This window comes from Sitophilus oryzae, unplaced genomic scaffold (genome assembly GCF_002938485.1).
Source record: "Sitophilus oryzae breed Bouriz unplaced genomic scaffold, Soryzae_2.0 scaffold_179_pilon_pilon, whole genome shotgun sequence".
NCBI lineage: Eukaryota > Metazoa > Arthropoda > Insecta > Coleoptera > Curculionidae > Sitophilus > Sitophilus oryzae.
This window is the reverse complement of record NW_022146501.1, coordinates 5,312,285-5,330,899: the sequence shown is the minus strand read 5'-3', so window position 1 is coordinate 5,330,899 and position 18,615 is coordinate 5,312,285. Positions and strand designations below refer to the sequence as shown.

General features: G+C 31.4%; 1 protein-coding gene across 1 annotated transcript in view; it reads left to right on the top strand.

Moving 5' to 3' along the window:
* Window positions 1-18,615, top strand: part of LOC115882652 (cadherin-99C) — a 243,377-nt gene that overhangs the window by 142,127 nt on the left and 82,635 nt on the right. The window contains exon 8 of the mRNA XM_030900847.1: window positions 857-1,006. Within this exon, the coding sequence (XP_030756707.1) occupies window positions 857-1,006 (150 nt within the window). The remainder of the gene's footprint in view (window positions 1-856; window positions 1,007-18,615) is intronic.

Here is an 18,615-nt window from a genome sequence, read left to right as displayed (position 1 = left end):
ATATTAATTATTTTAAAATACTTGTCCCAACATTTAGTTGTCAGCAAATTTGTCCCTTTATGAACAAAATCCGCTCACAGTTTTGTTGTCGAGACCATTTGCGTTCAGTAATTCCTTCAAGTAGCCTAAAGTATGTGGAATTGGAACACTTGAGAACAACGAAGATACATCAAAGGAGACCAAAATTTCACCTTCATGCAATGTTATATCTTTAATTTTGTTAATGAATTCAATATTATTTTTAACTGAGCAATAAGATTCATGATCAGGTAAATTTTCGAACTCCCTTGATAACCATTTTGCCAAATTATAAGTCGGAGAACCTACAGCCGAAACAATTTTTCAGTCATTTTGAAAAACCAGGGCAATAATTCCATAATAAATCATAATAACGCAAAGGGACATAAAGGGTCGTTACTTAGGTCACTTTCCCATTATTGCAATAAAATTGCTATGAGTTTTTTACGGCTATTAAGCTATCTTGTACAATTCGCACTAAAAGGGGTTCTAAAAAGAACAATGTTCGACTGCAAGGTCTGCTAGTAAACACTTTCAGGCTTAAAGTATCACAACACTATTTATTTAAACCAAAAACTCGTAATACACAACTAAAGTGTCAAAACGAATGACAATTTCAGGAAATAAATAAATAAATATGGCAACTTGACATTTTTTTACGGCAGAGCTACCACCTGATTCCCCAGCGGGAAATTTTAAAATTCAAGTTAGTCAGCCCGGCGCCGAATATATTCATGGTTGGCAACAATGAATTTAAAGATCGCGTTGTTTAATTGATATCAAATATACATAAGTTTTTATTTTAAATCAATATAATAATAAATATCACCGTTTGTAGGACAAGTCTAAAGATGAGAGGCAAAGATTATCATCGACGACAACACTTACGATCAACATTAAGGATGACGATGATCTACCACCTTCGTTCATCTACAAAGGATGCATGTTGCTAGACGGATCCTGCATTAATCCAGAGTATTCTGCATCGGTAAGTGTTGTTATCGTTTTGATATTAGTGAACTTATTTCTATCTGTAGAACGGTTTCAATAAACTAATCATATACGTTGATTTGTTTTCACTCTACATCTTCAAGAAAGTTTAAAAATGTTAAATAAATAAATATCTCTATTTGTCGATTTAGACGTGACATAAGGAAATGAAATAGTCTTATACACCTTCTACACTATGCGGAAAACCGTCCGAAGTAAGTCAAGGTCGTGTTTCCTCTTCTAACTTTGTCTTGTTTCGGCTTATCCTAACTTTGTCTTGTTTCGGCTTAACAGGCGAAAAATCTGGGAGTTATAATAGACAGATCCTTTGCCTATAGCAGGCATGTATCGTCCTGCATTCAAAAATCATATGCTGGTTTGAGACAACTGTATCCTCACCGGTATTATCTGAGCCATAAGCTCAAGGCTAACTTGTGTAATGCCCTAGTTTTGTCGCATTTTTCTCATTGTGCTCCATTGTATTCGCAAGCCTTAAACACTCATGAAGTGTATCGTATACAAAAAGTGCAGAATACATGTTTGAGATATATTTTTAATCTAAGAAAATTTGACCATGTTTCGCATAAACTTCGAGAATTGGAGTGGCTCAGTATGAAGAATAGGCATCGTTTGGGCACACTGAGTCTGTATCAGTTTATTATTACTACCCAAGAACCAACTTACCTGTTTGAGAAGATTCAACTTAGAGAGAATGCGCATAGTGTTAATATTAGAGCAAAGGACACTCTTACAATTCCCTACCATAAGACCTCTCTTTTTGAAGGTTCGTTCACTTATTGTATTGCGAAATTGAATGCGAAATTATATAATGAATTACCTTCAAACCTAAAAACTCTAAATATTCATACATTTAAGATGCATACCCGTCGATGGCTTTATGAAAATCAGTAGGTCTTTTTTTTTTCTTTATCTAACTGAAACTTTTTTTTTCTTTGAAATTGAGTTTTTTTTCACTGTTTTTTTTTATTGATTTGTTTTGCTTATTATTATTATTATTTTTTTATTGTTCTTTTTTCATATGACATATTTTAATCTTTTTCACCTTTTACTATTTTACTATTTTTTTTTGTACTTCATTCGGATGCATTCGGAGTTAAATGGAAGAGCAGAAGCATTATGCTTCTGAATTTCGCTCCACTCCAAAATTGGGTTTTGATTATTTATATGTATATATATATTTTGGTGGTGTAATTATTTAATTTCTATGATTTCTTACTATTTTAATGTATTAATAATTAACTGTATTTTATTTTACTTTTTTTTTGGAAATAAAGGCATTATTATTATTATTATTATCCGCGGTTGTTTCGGCTTGTCTTGACCTACTTTCATTTGTTAAACGAAACTAAAAATGAAATTGTGGAGAAGGGCGTTGGGAATTTTTTTTGCGGATTTCGGTTGTCTCCTGTTGTTCCGTTCAATTTTGTTTTATCTCGATCTACTTCTACGACGCACAGTGATGCCAAATACGCGAAAAGTGGCAAAAAAATACTTTCTCAACTTACTACTACGTTTTTTAAAATAATTTCTGTTAAATGTGGTTTTCTAAGTATATAAGTGATGTTTTGAATTCAGAAAATTGAATTATATGTAGACAGAGTGTACTTAAATTGACTGTAAAAAAAATTGGGTTGTAAAAAATTTAATCATATTATTTTGTCTTTAATAGCATATTAATTTAATACTATATTCTTTGTAAAGTTACCCGTCACCTGCAGGTACTATACTTTAAACCTGTTGTACCTGCCAGATGGCTAACGTTGATTTTTAAAAGGAATATACAATAATTCTTTACGGATGAAAGGTTCACTTTAGGTGGGTTTTGTAAAATAAAAATACGGGTACAATATTGCGTAGGAAAGTTAAATACAAAATACTACTTCGAACGTATAAAAAAACAAAGTGAATAAAATTTCCATCTCGGCAGTTGATTAATGATTTTACATTACAAAAATATCATCAGTAAATGCACGATTTAAGGAATGAAAAGTTAAAGGTGTTACATCTGGTAATTAATTATTGCAAAGTGGATTGTGACTCACGTAATCCTGAAATGTTTATAAGGAGTTTTATCCACTCATTTGAAGCGTTAAAAGTGAAATTTTATCTCTATTCTATAACATTTTCTTTGCCTAAATTGTGACCCTGAAACCGTTAAAAATTCGGGAAAGTAACCTAATGTTTGTGCTTCCTAATTTTTGCCTGTTAAAGATGGAGGTGAGATAGTTTGTAAGGTAAGTTAAAAATTTTGTATTTAATTTATGAAGTACTACATCATAATAACACTTTTGTTTTAGTCTTTTCCTTGATAATTGATATGTACAGTACGTCTGTCCGTTCTGTAGCTACGGGGTATCCGTGAGAGGGGAAACGATATTCTCTCGATGTTTTTCGTAAAAAATTAGACGACGCGTCCCATCAATAAAAATTCAACAAATTTGCAAGTAGCCAATAAAATGAGTGGGCGGAGCGATTTGCGGTGACGTACTCGTCAAGTCAACGTATAAAATATATTGCTGTTTATTTAAATGTTTTTTGTCCGCATTCCTTTTATAGACACAGAGCCAGCAGACGTACTGTAATATCTACTTTCTTAATTAATAATGAATCACGAGTTTTTGGTAGTGTTTAGTGGTCGGACAGCAAAAACTCAAGACAAACGCAGACCAAAAGAAATAAACGTTGTCCGACCAGCGGTCAACGTTAAATTTAATATATTGAGAGGTCGGACGGTAGCCCCTTTTGTAGCCCCGTCGTATTGCAAAGTTCAGACTGATTTTTGTGAGATTTTGGTAAATTTTCAAGCATGAAGCTCAAAGTAAAAGAGAGTTTTTATCAATACAATAAAGATGCATTAGAAAAAACAGTCCAAACTGTCCGAGAAGAGGGAAAATCGCGTAAAACATGCCGTAAGTACAGGGTTCCAAGTCAATAAGTAGTAACAATTATGCGACGGACGTTTGCAAACGAATGGAACCAGAACTTGTTTTAACCAGAGAAATTAAAAAAAAAAGTTGTTACCTGGATTGAAAAATTAGTAGACCTTTCAAAACTTTTTATTATTTTCAGCTTAGAAAAAGTTCTTTCTGGTTCAGCGGATGTTATAGGGAGAAGGGAGAACCAGAAACACACAACTGGAATACAGTGCAAATCTCAGGTATACTGCTAATCAGTAATTGGGTTTTTTCAAAAATAAAATCAGAAAACTCTGTGATACTGTGAAAATTTTTGATTTTTTCATAAAGTAAATTTTTTGCTTGAATTAGCTCCGATGCTAGATTTTGTATTAGGTCGTTAAGATATTTGTCTACTAATACTTTGGCATTAGCTAAGATATCAGATTCCTGTGATTTCAACAATGTTTGTGGATTTAAAATTTCAAATTTTGAATAAATATTTTGAAATGCGTTGATTCTAAACTGAGTTATTATTATATCCAATTATATCCAAACAAGCATAAAAAATTGTGACTTTTAAACGACTTTTAGGATTTTCAATGGGCTCATCAGCTGCTATTTCATCAAACAAAAGTTTGACTCTACGAACTCTTTTGTTTTTTAACTGAGCTTCAATATTCCAAGATTTCGCAATTGAAATTGATAGCTCATACACACTTTCAAAATTGTCCCTAAAATTTTCTATTTTAACAAGAACTCCTGATATTAGATCTGTGGCCAGTCCTATGTCAATATCATTTTTGTAAGCATTTTGAAAGCAAGTTAGTATTTTCCAATATTGTACCTTGGAAATTTAGGAAGAAAATAAATTCGAAATTTTCTATTTTATCTTGTAACATCTTGGCCTCATCTCTATCAGTACGTTTTTTCAGTATTAGCGTTAAATTCGATAGACACTTGACGACGAACAAAAAATTAGTTTTTATTGATAGTATGCTTTCGCTCTTGACGACCATCTAGTTGGACATAATTTTTTTAAAGTTAAATCAACAGTTTTACTATTTTTTATTTCGCAGTTTAGGCTTTGCCAACGGGATAGACTTTCACTGAAAAGTATATAAAGACTCAGAAACGTGTCAAAAAAAAATTCTTATATCGCTAATATTGTTCACAGGGTCATTTAAAATAAGTGTGCTTATGGAAAAAGTCTACCGATATGATACTTTTAATCAAAAACGCCGTGAAAACATGATAATCGCGGTTGGAACTAAACCAAATTCCCAAATTAACCCGTACAATAATTATTATTATTATACCTGTAGAGAATAATGTAGTGTAAAATAATTGTTTTATATCAGCCTAATTATTGCTGAAAAAAGGATTGTGTACCTAAATGTAATTTCAGTTTTCGGTTTGTTTGAGAATTGTTTTTGAAGGATGAGGTGCGGGGGCTCCCAATTTACCCGGGCCCCCCCGCCACGCGCCTGTTAACATTTCAAAATCAAAACTTTATAATTCGGGAATTGTTGAATTTAGGTACATTTTGAATTTAGGTACATTATGTTGTATTACGATTACAATGTACCTAAATTCATACATCTATAAATGCTAACTTGAGAACTAATGTCAAAGTAAGTATATTAAGTATCACAGTTTCCGCAGAGTGACATCGTTAAATGAAACAGAACACATCGAAATTAATGAAATCGAATTGTTTAAGTGATATTTTTAAACGTCAATAACTCGGAAACGGTTGGTTTGAGGTACATTGGATGTATTTCGATTTTTGCTTAGAATCGAGGGAAAAACCGAAATATGCAATAATATACAGGGGGTTCCATTTAAAAAAAATAAACTTCGATGTGCCACGACTTTATGACCGACCCTGTATACTTAAATTTATTACCCGCTAATATATTTTTAAAAACACTATAACTTTTATATTTGACTTTTTGCGATAGCTCTTATATCTTAGCTAATAATCGACTGTTCCCATACATATCAGCGCCCCTGTATATACCTTGTTTCGTACAATTTTCGTATCTTGTTTTCGAACAATCAAGGTTTGACTATTTACATTATTTGTCTGAGTCTATTAATTTACTGTAATTGCAACTGTTTTCGAATATTTTTAATTTTTCAGCGATAGCTACTGCCAGTAGAATAAATCGCTGACAAATAGGTTGTAAGGTATAATATATTTATTCCTCGGATTAACAACCTTTCTCGCGTCTTAATTCAGTCCTTAATGGAGTGAAACAAACATTTTAGCCACTACAAAAACGGAAAACGGGCACCGTTTTCAGCATCAATCGGTAATAACGGTAATAAATAGGAAATATCTAGGGAATTTCATGAGTCATTAAGACATTATGGATTTGAGCACGGTTAGTTAATTGTGTTCGATGATCTGTAACATTTTCGTTGCACTAGTTCATTTCTCTGAAACGCATACCATGCGGCAATCTGTTAATAAAAGTAAAATCTCCTGACATTTTGTTTTAAATATTTTTTTGGAAAGCGTTTCGAAATTGACAGTTTTTGATATTTATTTGAGATTCGAAATAACATTCTTTTAGGCGCTAGCATCTAAAAGTGACATTTGTTTAGGCACTAGTGCCTAAAAGTTAAAAATGAACCGTTAGAAACAATGAAAATATTTATTTATTATAAATCTTAAAGCTACAATTATTTAAATTATTAAAGTGAATACAAGAGGCATCCAACTTTTCGTCTCTAAGAGAAATTCAAGTTGTAGGAGTCGAAATAAGTAAATTTCTTGTACTGGTAATGCTGGTAGCTTCTGCTTCTACGTGAACTGCTTTTAATTTCCTATTTGGCGTATCTTTCTGTCCCATGATTCTTTTTGTAATCGAGCTTGATCGTCAACCTCCATGTCGCTTTAAAACTGTTATGTCCGCTCCTGAATCTGCCAGTATTGCTGTAGATCTGCGCCGGAAACAATGACATCATTCAATGGCGTTGGACAGTCCAAGAAACTCCGCTATCTTTTTTGGCATACCCCCAATTGTATTGATTCCAACTGGCAGGGTACAGTCGCTGATGTGTCAATTGAGTGGTCGAAGTTTTGCGTACTTACGAAATACATGTAAGAAATTGATACCATCTATTGGTCCCTCGGTAATTGTAAACACTCTTATAAAATGAGTTTTTGTATTCGGAATCTTCACACTAATAAATGACTGACAATCTTTAATGGCATCTACGGTCAAAAACCTGATTTCTTCCCTCCTACATGCTCCAAATACTTACACATACTACAACGATTAAGACAACTTTAGCTAACAGGAATTCTTTTTCATCGGCTTCTTTCATAAAGCGTTCTATTTCCAGTTTTGTAAATACTTTTGATTTCTTTGCCTGATATCCGGAAGCTTTTCTTTTTAAAAATGCAATAAGGTTTGTGAATTTGCTAATATCTGTGTTTCTGTTCAGGTAAATCATTGTGAGGAGTATCGAATATTTCTATCGCTCATCACATATCACTCATAAAGATAGAGTTGACGGTTTTAAGGTAGTGGATAACTTCAGGAAATAGGCTAGCAATACCTTTTCTGTGAAATTGTCAATATGTTTTTCTTTGACCCAGGTTTCAAAGTTGCTGTGGGTGGTCTCGTATAAGTTTTTCGACTTATCGGGCACTAACGTGGATAGCGCAGTTTCAGCAGCTTGTTGAATATCCAAAGACTCGTCATTATCACTCATTTTTACACAAAACTTTGTGTAAACTTTATGTGGCCTGATTGTGGTCTAATGACTGTGATTATTAATTCTCTCCTTGATTTCCAAGTTTCCGTTGGTAACTATGATTGCCATGCACGCTGGCTCGCAGCACATATACGTTGATTCGTCGATTTCTTCATAAGTGAACCCTTCATGTTCCAACTTATCCATAATTTTCTCTTGTCCGTGCACTTTAACTTGCGAGCTGAACAAACTTCCGGATGTAAACGAAATTTATGGATAATCTAATTTTCCTCTTCATACCTGTGATCATCGTTTCTAGTAGAAAGAGCCAATTATTTTTTGGTCCAATGATATTAGAGTGATATCAGATTAGGGGTGGATCATTTTCATGACTGTCAGGTTAACTCCTATTCAAATACAAAATTACCATTATGGAAAAGTTTTTGAATAGGTTATAAAAGGCGCCAATAAAAATAATAACAGCCAATTAATATTAGACCATCCCATATTTTTTCTGGGCTGACAGATCTCGATAAAAGAAACATAATTTTTCTTTACCGTTTTTCAAAAAAGCCCAAAATAATCGAGTTATTTTACTTTGAAAATAAAAAAATATACTTTTTGCTAAAATTTTGAGAGCCACTGGATTTTTTCTGTATTTGCTTCTCGTTTAGTTCCGTAATCATGGTAATATCAGAGAATAAGAAATTATACTGTGGGAAAATGTGTGGTGAACAGGCAGTTCTAAACAAGTTTCTTAAATATACAGGAAAATTTAAAAGAAAATGTTGCTATTTTGTTGAAAATTTCGAATATCGTGTTGAATGGTTTAACAAAGTTGAAATTTAACGTAATAAACATCTTTTCTCGATAGTTTGCTGTTTGATTCATCTCAAGATTTTCTTTTCAAATATGTATATATTTTAGAAATATGGAAAAAAAAATGAATGGTTTATCAAAGTATAGGAATTTAAAAATCATTTTATCATTAACGTACAACTTTTCTCGATAGTTTGCTTTTTCATTCATCTCAAGATTTTCTTTTCAAATATCTATGTATATATTCTAGAAATATATATTTGTAAATAACATAAACTACTTTAATAAATTTATAACGATACTACTTGTAACTATTGGCAGAAAATATTTTATGTATAAATTACATTATTACATAAATTACTTTGACAAATTTCAATAAAAATTTATTTAATATAACTGAAGGATTTTCTTTTTGTTTGTCACTAAAGGTTTAACGATATAAATAGAATTTTAGTAAATTAAGTTTAAAGAAAAGAAAGTTTTAATCCTAAATTAGCAATATTTTATTAAAACAAATATTTTGTTATGAACATATACAATGAAGTAAAAAAACATAACAAAGTAATCATTTTTATTAAATGATTAGTCTAATATCACAAGATACAACTAAGAGTAATTATAAAACCAGATACATATATACAATTTTATATATAAAAAAAAAATTTGTGTCTTCTAGAATTCAGTAGTCGTTCAGCAGTTGTTAACAGTTGATCCAGCCAGGACCTGCAAAAAAGTTCAGATTAATTAGTAACATAGTTGTGTATTTAAAAATAAAGTTAAACTTAGTATACAATATAGTTTAAAAGGCTGACAATATTGTATGATCCACAGAAAACTACGTCAAAAAGCAAGCAATTTAGAAAATGTTTAATTTTTTGATAGGGACTTATAAATCACGAACATCAAAACTTCAAAGGATGCAGATTAAATAAAGTTAAATTTGAAATTTTATTACTAATGTGCTTATTGTGACGCCGTTTGCAATCGATCATACAGTTCTTACTAATACGATTAATAAAAGAAGCGATTGTTATAAATATTACTGTAAAACTACTGAATCTTATGAAAAATAGTGTATTGATTTTTTATTTTATAACTATCGGTTCTTTCGTTAGAAAATAGTGTTACCAAATATATAGAGGCACTACTTACCAATCAGAATCCCAAAGGACTTGTTGTTTCTCTTGAAACAGCTCCTTTATCTCGGGAACATGGATGGCATTGTCCCCAAACTTTGATATATTGCGCAGAAAATTCCATCGTGTTAAGGAATCCCTCATGTTCCTCTCAGGATTGCATTTTATTCGTTCTTTTTTCACGTAGACACTAACTTGTGTCGTTGATTGGTCAAAAAATTGTGTCGTTGATTGATCACTAACTCGTGTCGTTGATTGTTCACCAACTTGTAGCGTTGATTGGTCAAAAAATTGTGTCGCTGATTGATCACTAACTTGTGTCGTTGATTGTTCACTAACTTGTGTTCTTAATTGGTCACTAATTTGTGTCGCTGATTGATCACTAATTCTTGTCGTTGATTGTTCACTAACTTGTGTCGTTAATTGGTCACTAACTTGTGTCGCTGATTGATCACTAACTCGTGTCGTTGATTGTTCACTAACTTGTAGCGTTGATTGGTCAAAAAATTGTGTCGTTGATTGATCACTAACTTGTGTCGTTGATTGTTCACTAACTTGTGTCCTTAATTGGTCACTAATTTGTGTCGCTGATTGATCACTAATTCTTGTCGTTGATTGTTCACTAACTTGTGTCGTTAATTGGTCATTAACTTGTGTCGCTGATTGATCACTAACTTGTGTCGTTGATTGGTGTATGTCTGCGATGTTCCCCGTACTAGCTTGATGTGGATTGTGGTCCCATGACTGTGATTGTTAATTCTCTCCTTAATTTCCAAGTTTCCGTTGGTAACTATGATTGCCATGCACGCTGGCTGGCAGCACATATACGTTAATTCGTCGATTTCTTCGTAAGTGAACCCTTCATGTTCCAACTTATCCATAATTTTCTCTTGTGCGTGTACTTTAACTTGTGAGCTGAACAAACTTCCGGATGTAAATGAAATTTATGGATAATCCAATTTTCCTCTTCATACCTGCGATTGTCGTTTCTAGTAGGAGGAGTCACTAATTTTTGGGCCAATGACATTAGACTGATATCAGATTAAGGGTGGGTCATTTTTATGACTGCCAGGTAAACTATTATTCAAATACAAATTTACTGTCTGGAAACACTTTTGAATGGGTTATAAAAGGCGTCAGTAGAAGAAATAATTGCTGCTGATGAATATGAAACGATCCCATATTTTTACAACCATATTTTTGTTGTACAGTATGTCCTCGGATTGTCTTTACAACAGGAAAAACTGTTTTTATATTGACATTTTGAGAAAAATGCATTCTTCATAAAAAATTTTCTTGTTCTAAAATGGTTAATCCCGTTTATACTTTTTCAAATATCCATACTGTTTTAGAGAAAAGTAAAAAAAACATGAAAATGTAGTTAAGTTTTTTATTAAAAGTTCTAAAAACCATTTCGCGTTTCTATGGCAATTTAATTTCGTTTTCATTCTTTGATAGATTATTATTATTGACAGAATTTTAATTAACGTCATATTTTTTGCTGTTTTAAAATGTTAAAGAAACAAAAAAAATATTTAATTCAGTGCTACGGAAAGGGTGATAATAGTTATCAGAGAATGTGATAGGTACTTTAACATCAAAAAATATGACATCAATCAAAATTAATTATAACCATAGATAAATGCAACAAGTTTAGATTGGAAAGCCCGTAAAAATTTTAGGTCGCGAAATTATTTTGGTTGTATATGTTTTGGATCGCAACCGTTATACGCGATCTGGCGCTGCCATAACGGTCGCTAAGAACAACGGCAAACAAAAACAGAAATAATTTTCTCTTGTCAAAGTCAGAATTTTCAAAAATCATAATAATCTTTCAAAATCTAAACCGCTCTCCACCGCTCTCATTAAAGAAATTCCGAAAAGTGTTTATAGCGTCCATTTTCAAAGTAATTATTGCTATCTTGTGAGTTTAATTCAAGTTTTATTTACTTCAACCGGTGATAATTGTGAAAAGTGGCATTAAAAACTTAAAAAGCTGAGCTGTGAACTGTGAACTGCAAAAACCATCGTGGATCGTGGCATAACGTCGGTTTCCAATGTTTCATAGGTATTTAATACATGCGTCCTTATATAAAATAAAGTTTCTTGTATGCATCACACTGTATTTTATTTATAAAATTTAACGAAAATAATAATAAATTTGAATAAACAATATTTGGCGATATAATTCCGGAAAAAGCCGAACCGCTCCGAAATTTTCAAAAGTTTTGGGTAGCGATCGTTGCAAGAATAGCGCCAAATAGTGTTTACATTGTCCTTATGGGCACTTTCCACTTTCCAATCTAAACTTGTTTCATTTATCTATGATTATAACCATCTATCAAGGAATGAAATCGAAATTAACATAGAAACGCTTTTTAATTTTTAGAACTTCAACTACATTTTCGTGTTTTTTTTTAATTTTCTCCGAAATGGTATGGGATATTTGGAAAAGTATGGAGATTAACTAGTAGTGGGAACTATCGAATGAATACTATCGAAACATTCGATAGTTGCAATTCATTCGAATAATTCGATAGCTAGTAAGAAAACATTCGTTGAAAACTATTCGAATAAAAATTATCGAATAGATGCGTCATCTGCCTTGAAATATTGTATTCTAGTAATTCGGCAGCAAAAACCATTCGTTTATAAAATTCATTTATTCGTCAGGATCGATTATAATAAAATATTAACTGGATTTTAGTTGTCGCCCGGCGACGTAGGTTTCTTTCCGAGAAACCCTGTCGGTGGCAATGCCACAGGCAATGCTATGAAAGAAGCCGGGATCTTTGATTTTTTGTGGAGTCAGATAAAGATAAGGACACATTATTTTTTTATTGAGGTGCTAGTATTTATACAGAAAATACATTATGAAGGGCGCTGTTGCCATATATTGGTATTAGTATCGGTATTAATTGATATTAGCAAAGAATATTATTGTTTGGCTTTAGTTAGTTAGGGATAGTATGTCTATATATTTTGTATTTTTTTATTAATATTCTGTTGTTACACCGCAATAATACTTGTTATTTGGGATGTAGGAAAATTAATTTTAATGTGTTTAAGCAAAGACTGGTTTAATAAATATTAATAAGAGTAATAATTTGTTATACCTATTAACAACAAAATTTGAAATCATTTAATATAAACATTTTTTTTAAGTAGTAGCAAAATATAAACAACAAATTAGATGTCAAAATTATTTATATTAGATCCTATTTAAAAATAATATAGTCTCTAAATTTTTTGTGGCAACGTTGGTTTATTAAATAATAATAATTACAGAACTAATTTGTTATATTAACAACAAATTTTAAAATCATGAAATACAAAACATTTATTAATTTTCTAAGCGTGCAGTGTAGTGGAAGGAAAATATAAATAAAAAATTAGAAATCAAAATTATTTATATTCGGTACTTTATATTACTATTTAAAAATAATATTTACTTTTACTGGCATTTACATTAAAAAATAAATGAAATATTTCTTCGCAAAAAACTACATGTAAGAGAATTAGCATAAACAAAATACAAACATCGTTAACTTTTTTTTAAATTGGCACGTGTAAAACTTTCAATTTAATTTTCTCACCCCATAGTTTGAGTTCGATAACCATTTACTTAACCACATTAATTAATATAATTATTAAGTTCAACTAATTCATATTATTAAAACATCTAAAATACAAATATGTATTTTTAAAATTAATTGTAAGTTCATCTCATCTCTCTTAAAAATTGCTACTTCTCAAAATTTCCCATTAAAAAATAGACCATATACCATATAAAATTAAATAACTGAAAGATCGGGCTACGGAAAATCACACAAACTTTCGGAAAAATTTTGACCACCTGGACACGCACACAATCGTCAATTAAAAAAAAACTACTATTTTAGTATTTTAAATATTTTAACAAACGCAAAAATAGCACAGTATTTATAAGGCGAAGTTATAAAAATTTGGAAGAACTAATAATGCACTGACGCACACAAAAATCAAACGAATACTAAATTTCATTTATCAAAAACATTCGATAGTCGTGGCTCAACGATAACCATTTAGTCGCACGGCGAGGTTGTCACATATGCTTTAGTATACAAATGAATGAATGATTTTATTCGAATAAAACCATTCGATAGTTGAAATCATTCATTCAGTAACCATTCGATAGTTTAATTCATTCGATAGTTCCCATCGCTAAGATTTTTTTTTAACCATTTTAGAACAAGCAACAATTTTTATGAAGAATGCATTTTTCTCAAAATGTGAATAATAAAAAAGTTTTTCCTCTTGTAAAGACAATCCGGTATATCTTAATAGGAGAACATATTGTATCTTTTATTATTATTTTATTATTAATATCATACGATCGAAAAAAAAACAGCGTCAGTGATGGCTATGAGATGTAGATCGCTGTCATTTTATATGGGAAGTTATATGGGGAATGTCATCGACCGGGTCATTTCCAAGCCACCTGGACGTCATTTTTTTTTCGATTATACGCTATAATATTACTGTGTTTACGCTATAATTTTAAAATACCTGGTGTAAAATTCGTATTAGAATATACAATTAAAGTTAAAAGTTATTTGTTGCTCTTAAAGTATTAATTCCTAAAAAAATTCTGGGCGACAAAGCAAGAAACACTACTTGGCGGCATCGGTTATTCTACTACACACTGTGGGCTACACTAAATCCAGTCAATATTATCCGGCCGTCAAATAATTAAAATACACTCACCGCCACGAAAAACGAGCCCCTTAAAATTTTGAGGTATTTTAAAGTGTATTTTATAAGCATTGATCTGTCAATTATACGAAGGAAAACAAAATGTTGATATTTTGGTGAAAGTTTGAAACATCCTGTGGAATATGTTGATGCAAGCAATTTTAAAATAATTCTATCATCTAGGTACGCCTTCTCTCGATAGTTTGTTTTTTGATTCGTCTCAATAGCTAACCTAACCTAAGCAAAAGCATGTTATTAATGTAAAAAATGCGAAAAAATGTTAGTGACTCCTTCAAAAGCGAAGATCTCCAAAAAAAATACGGCTATTGAGATGAATCAAAAAACAAACTATCGAGAAAAGATATACCTAGATAATAAAATTATTTTCAAATTCATTGCTTTGTTAACGTACTCCACAGGGTGTTTCAAACTCTTCGGATTATCGAGTCTCAACTGAATAAATTAATCACGCTACTAAGCTTGCTTTTATTTTTTCATTGTTTTAAAATTTACTATAAATTCTTACAAGAATATAAAAAATGAATTTCATGCTTTAGAAATTAATAGTTTAAGATCAACAAATAATCTTTAACTCACTTTGAATATTCTAATACGAATTTTACACCAGCTATTTTAAAATTAACACAGTAATGTTATACCGTACAAAAAAAACGGCGTCGATCGTCGATCGGTGACGATCAATGACATTCCCCGTATAATTTTCCATACAAAATGTCAGCGATCTTCACTTCATTGCTATCGCTGACGCCGTTTTTTCGATAGTATGTTATTACTAAGATACAATATGTCTCCTATTAAGATACACAATGATAATATGGAATCGTCTCATATTCATTGGCAAGAATTTCTCCTATTGGCGCCTGTTAAAACCCATTCAAAAATGTATCCAGAATGGTAATTTTCTATTTGAATAAAAATTAACCTAGCAGTCATAAATATGACCCACCCCTAATCTGATATCACTCTAATGTCATTGGCCCAAAAATTAGTTGGCTCCTCCTACTAGAAACGATAACCACAGGTATGAAGAGGAATATTGGATTATCCATAAATTTCATTTACATCCGGAAGTTTGTTCAGCTCGCAAGTTAAAAGTTCACGCACAAGAGAAAATTATGGATAAGTTGAAACATGAAGGGTTCACTTACGAAAAAATCGACGAATCAACGTATATGTGCTGCGTGCCAGCGTGCATGGCAATCATAGTTACCCACGAAAATTTGGAAATCAAGGAGATAATTAATAATCACTGTCATGGAACCACAATCAGGCCACATCAAGCTAGTACGGGGAACATCGCAGACATACACCAATCAACGACACAAGTTAGTGACCAATTAAGGACACAAGTTAGTGAACAATCAACGACACGAGTTAGTGATCAATCAGCGACACAAGTTAGTGACCAATTAATGACACAAGTTAGTGAACAATCAACGCTACAAGTTAGTAACCAATCAACGACACAAGTTAGTGTCTACGTGGAAAAAGAACAACTAAAATGCAATCCTAAGAGGAACTTGAGGGATACCATAACACGGTGGAATTTTCTGCGCAATATATTGAAGTTTGGGGACAATGCCATCCATGTTCCCGAGATAAAGGAGCTGTTTCAAGAAAGACAACAAGTCCTTTGGGATTCTGATTGGTAAGTAGTGCCTCTATATATTTGGTAACACTATTTTCTAACGAAAGAACCGATAGTTATAAAATAAAAAATTCAAGACACTATTTTGCATAAGATTCAGTAGTTTTACATTAATATATTATAACAATCGCTTCTTTTATTAATCGTATTAGTAAGAACTGTATGATCGATTACAAACGGCGTCACAATAAGCACATTAGTAACAAAATTTCAAATTTAACTTTATTTAATCTGCATCCTTTGAAGTTTTGATGTTCGTGATTTATAAGTCCCTATCAAAAAATTAAACATTTTCTAAATTGCTTGCTTTTTTGACGTAGTTTTCTGTAGATCATACAATATTCCTTCTAAATTATATATTGTAGACTAAGTTTAACTTTTTTTTAAATGCCCAACTATGTTACTAATTAATCTGAACTTTTTTTGCAGGTCCTGGCTGGATCAACTGTTAACAACCGCTGGAACAACTACTGAATTCTAGAAGACACAGATATGTTTTTTATTTAATTGTATATATGTATCTCATTTTTATAATTACTCGTAGTTGTATCTTGTGATATTAGACAATTTTTTTAATAAAAATGATTACTTTCTTATGTTTTTTTACTTCATTGTATATGTTCATAACAAAATATTTGTTTTAATAAAATATTGCTAATTTAGGATTAAAACTTTCTTTTCTTTAAACCTAATTTACTAAAATTCTATTTATATCGTGATTCCTTTAATGATAAACAAAAAAATCCTTCAGTTACATTTAAAAACATTTTTATTAAAATTTATCAATAGTAATTTATGGTAATAATGTAATTTATACATAAAAAATTTTCTGCCAATAGTGACTAGTAGTATCGTTATAAATTTATTAAAGTAGTTTATGTTATTTACACATATATTTCTAAAATATATACATATTTGAAAAGAAAATCTTGAGATGAATCAAACAGCAAACTATCGAGAAAAGATGTTTATTATGTTAAATTTCTACTTTGTTAAACCATTCAACACGATATTCGAAATGTTCAACAAAATAGCAACATTTTTTTTAAAATTTTCCTGTATATTTTAGAAAACTTTTTAGAACTGCTTGTTCACCGCAAATTTTCCTACAATATAATTTCTTATTCTCTGATATTACCATGGTTGAGGAACTAAACGAGAAGCAAATACAGAAAAAATCCAGTGGCTCTCAAAATTTTAGCAAAAAGTATATTTTTTTTATTTTCAAAGTAAAATAACTCGATTATTTTGGGCTTTTTTGAAAAACGGCAAAGAAAAAATATGTTTCTTTTATCGAGATCTACCAGCCCAGAAAAAATATGGGATCGTCTAATATTAATTGGCTGTTACTATTTTTGTTGGCCCCTTTTATAACCTAGTCAAAAACATTTCCATAATGGTATTTTGTATTTGACAGTCATAAAAATGACCCACCCTTAATCTGATATCACTCTAATGTCATTGGCCCAAAAAATAATTGGCTCCTCCTCCTAAAAACGATAACCACAGGTATGAAGAGGAAAATTGGATTATCCATAAATTTCATTTACATCCGGAAGTTTGTTCAGCTCGCAAGTTAAAGTACACGCACAAGAGAAAATTATGGATAAGTTGAAACATGAAGGGTTCACTTACGAAAAAATCGACGAATCAACGTATATGTGCTGCGTGCCAGCGTGCATGGCAATCATAGTTACCCACGAAAATTTGGAAATCAAGGAGATAATTAATAATCACTGTCATGGGACCACAATCAGGCCACATCAAGCTAGTACGGGGAACATCGCAGACATACACCAATCAATGACACAAGTTAGTGAACAATCAACGACACAAGTTAGTGATCAATCAACGACACAATTTTTTGACCAATCAACGCTACAAGTTAGTGAACAATCAACAACACGAGTTAGTGATCAATCAGCGACACAAGTTAGGGACCAATTAACGACACAAGTTAGTGAACAACCAACGACACAAGTTAGTGATCAATCAACGACACAATTTTTTGACCAATCAACGCTACAAGTTAGTGAACAATCAACGACACGAGTTAGTGTCTACGTGGAAAAAGAACAAATAAAATGCAATCCAGAGAGGAACATGAAGGATACCATAACACGGTGGAATTTTTCTGCGCAATATATCGAAGTTTGGGACAATGCCATCCATGTTCCTGAGATAAAGGAGCTGTTTCAAGAAAGACAACAAGTCCTTTGGGATTCTGATTGGTAAGTAGTGTCTCTATATATTTGGTAACACTATTTTTCTAACGAAAGAACCGATAGTTATAAAATAAAAAAATTCAATACACTATTTTCATAAGATTCAGTAGTTTTACAGTAATATATTATAACAATCGCTCTCTCTTTATTAATCGTATTAGTAAGAACTGTATGATCGATTGCAAACGGCGTCACAATAAGCACATTAGTAACAAAATTTCAAATTTAACTTTATTTAATCTGCATCCTTTGAAGTTTTGATGTTCGTGATTTATAAGTCCCTATCAAAAAATTAAACATTTTCTAAATTGCTTGCTTTTTTGACGTAGTTTTCTGTGGATCATACAATATTGTCAGCCTTCTAAACTATATATTGTAGACTAAGTTTAACTTTTTTT